General features: G+C 36.5%; 1 protein-coding gene across 1 annotated transcript; it reads right to left on the minus strand.

Annotated features, from left to right (window-relative positions):
* Positions 1-548: 548 nt before the first annotated feature.
* Positions 549-2,502, minus strand: LOC149962851 (uncharacterized). Its single transcript, XM_090164463.1, has 6 exons — positions 2,343-2,502; positions 2,221-2,277; positions 2,099-2,155; positions 1,965-2,021; positions 1,698-1,900; positions 549-1,637 (listed from the first exon to the last, which is right to left on the minus strand). Exons 1-6 carry the CDS (start codon positions 2,500-2,502, stop codon positions 975-977), a joined length of 1,197 nt encoding a protein of 398 aa, XP_090020589.1. The 3' UTR covers positions 549-974.
* Between the last annotated feature and the right edge of the window lie 290 nt (positions 2,503-2,792).

A 2,792-nucleotide genomic window follows, 5' to 3' on the forward strand; every position in this document is an offset into this window, starting at 1 on the left:
GTAGCACCCCAGTTCTTTTTGTTTTAGGACTACACCACTGGGCTTGGTGCTTTGGTTTCAGTTAATAGGTCATTTAGAAATGGATATTCGTCCATAGAGATAGAAAAGAAACAGAGGGAAGATTACCGAGATAAGGCACCCCTGTTTTTGACCGGGAAAATTCATCCCCCCCCCCACGCATGCATTAAAGCGGAGATGGGCAGAATTTGCAACGCCATCTATCCTTCCTTTGTTTACATCAAATGACAGTTGATTTTCAAAAAGGCATAAGGTATTTCATTTCACCGCGCGTCGATGGCGCCACGTAATCTGGCCATCTCATGGCTTCCTCCATTGGCGAAAAGGGGGTCGGCACTCGCATTCAACTTCGCCAGATACAATAGTGCCTTTATTTCATTTCTAACTCTATGTATTCCTCTTTGTCCATTGCAAATCCTTGGAACATGTATAGGGGTACGTGGGGTCAAGGTTTGACCGTTGAGCTCCGTTAGTCAGACCGAATTAAAGAACCGCATTCACCAAATGATTATCTTTCAAAAACTCTTTATTTAGCTAGCCGATTAACGCGCGTACAGAGTAAACTCAGGAAATAAAAGAGGTAAATTGATCGTTGATCGGTCTCGAGATTCACAATGACTCCCAGCTTCTCTTGAACGTTTCTTATATAGCTTCAAAAGAGCCCGCCGCTGCCGACCGTTGAACCCGAGATAAGCCATCCACCGCCAGTATGGTGGCGCCATCTCTCCACATGTGGTTCAACTATAATAATTTAAATAAACCCACTGAGGCTTCCCGACATAGCTCCCGGTTACACATGTGACTGTTGGAATTCCACATTACTTTCTCGATTACCTTTACCTCGTCATAAATTAGGACGCCATTGCCTTTTGGAATTGGTTTATTCTTGGCACAAACCTTTTCTTGATACAACTTAAATTGGTCTTGTTGTTCACTTAAATAATTTTGGTCTATGCCTAGTTGGTTATTGAGGTGTTTATAACTTTCATTTCTTCCGATTGGGAATCTTCTAACAAAATGTTTCGGTGGGACAATTGTGATTCAAGTTTTTTAACTTTATAAAGCATGACAGATCTACACTTTCTTAATCTTTGTACACGCAACTTTCTGGTTTTGGGGGTGATATTAGCAATCGTGCATCTACTGTTCGGTTTGCTACGCTTAGCTTTTCTTGTTGGGGTTTCTTGCATCTTCCTCTTTAGTCTCTTCCTGATGCTACCAGTCGATTTAGTACAATGTTCACACTTAACAGTTCTTGTCAGAAAATTAGAGTCACGAAGATACCAAACTGGGCATAACGAAGATTGTACCCTTGTAAATGGGTGGTCATAAAAAACTGTTCGTGCAAATGTATCAGTAGAGTTCACTTTTATTCCCGGGCAGTACACATAATTTTTGTTGGTTATCATGTCTAGTAATTTATCTAGCTCAGTTAAACATTCTGAATTTGTAGACGGTGATAAATCTAATACACGAATGGGTTGAAATATTACGTGTAAATTTGTTTTCCCGGTTTCATAAAAAACTACATAAGCTGGATGCAAGTCATGATCAATTAAACCAAAGTTAGCTTTGTTTGAAATAGTGACAGTTCTTTCCCCACTGATAGTGGTGCAAAACTAAATTAAAAGAAATTAAATCATTAATCCATACAGAAAACAAATGCTGAAAATGTTTACCCTTAAATCAAGGTTTCGACGAATACATTTCTCTAAAATAACAGAAAAAAATACTGTTGGAGTTTTGATGCTATTTATTAGGCTAGTCAGTTCATCACTTTCTCTTTGCTTTTCGAAAATATCATAGAAATCAGTTTGAATGAGTGCATGTGCCTTCAGAATTGATTCACATTCAAAAGAAATGGTTTGAGTTTCCTTATGTTCTAATAAACAAGTCATTTGATAATTGAAGTTGTAAATTTAAAAAATTATTATATGTATACTTACTACCACTAAGATTTAGGTTAGCAAATTTAACATTTGAGGTTTGAGTTCCCTTACGTTCTAATAAAAAAAGAGTAATTTCATTATGAAATTTTTTAACTAAAAGAACAAATGAGAAAATTGGTGATGGTACTTACTGCCAAGAATTTTGGGCTCCCCAATCTTTACATTTAAGGTTTGAGTTCCCTTTTGTTCTTATAACCAGGTATATAATTTTATTAAAGTTGTAAATGAAAGATAAATTTAAAATGATGCTTACTTTCACCAAGCCTTGGTTCAGCAAACTTTACATTTAAGGTTTGAGTCCCCTTTGCTTCTAAAAAGTCGTAGTTTGATAACTGAAGTAGTAAACGAAGACAAAGTTTAAATAATGATACTTACTTCGACTTTTGCTATCACCATCAGTTTGAGTTCCTTTTTTAAACGATTTAACCTTTATTGACGTTTCAGTCGATTTATCAAAACAACGCCTACTAACTATAAATTTTTCAGCTAGTAAATTGCACTGAGTTTGTTTTGTATACGTAGTACTCCCGCCCATAATTATAAAATTTTAATCAAGGCTAACCAGAACAAAATGAAATGACGTCACTCTACCATGGATTGAATAACCTTACAGGTTATAACCATTGAATTGGGAATAATACTGCTAGAATTACAATTACGATTTCGGTTACCATGGTTACGCGGGACCTGTTCTGATAAGACTGTACGAAATTCATCTTTATAATTAGGCGGTAGCGCCATCTATATTTTGTAAAGTTGTATTTTTTTTTTTGAGATACACAAACATCGGTGTCGACCCCAGGCCTTAGACACCAGAACACACAC

This window comes from Leiobunum rupestre, chromosome 1, assembly GCF_980474605.1.
Source record: "Leiobunum rupestre chromosome 1, qqLeiRupe1.1.hap1, whole genome shotgun sequence".
Classification (NCBI taxonomy): domain Eukaryota; kingdom Metazoa; phylum Arthropoda; class Arachnida; order Opiliones; family Sclerosomatidae; genus Leiobunum; species Leiobunum rupestre.

Coding starts and splice junctions, on each gene's coding strand:
- LOC149962851 (XM_090164463.1), bottom strand. CDS start 2,502: ATGGGCGGGAGTACTACGTATACAAAACAAACTCAGTGCAATTTACTA. Junction 2,022..2,098: donor GGAGCCCAAAATTCTTGGCA/GTAAGTACCATC, acceptor TTTTTTTATTAG/AACGTAAGGGAACTCAAACC. Junction 1,901..1,964: donor TAACCTAAATCTTAGTGGTA/GTAAGTATACAT, acceptor CTTGTTTATTAG/AACATAAGGAAACTCAAACC.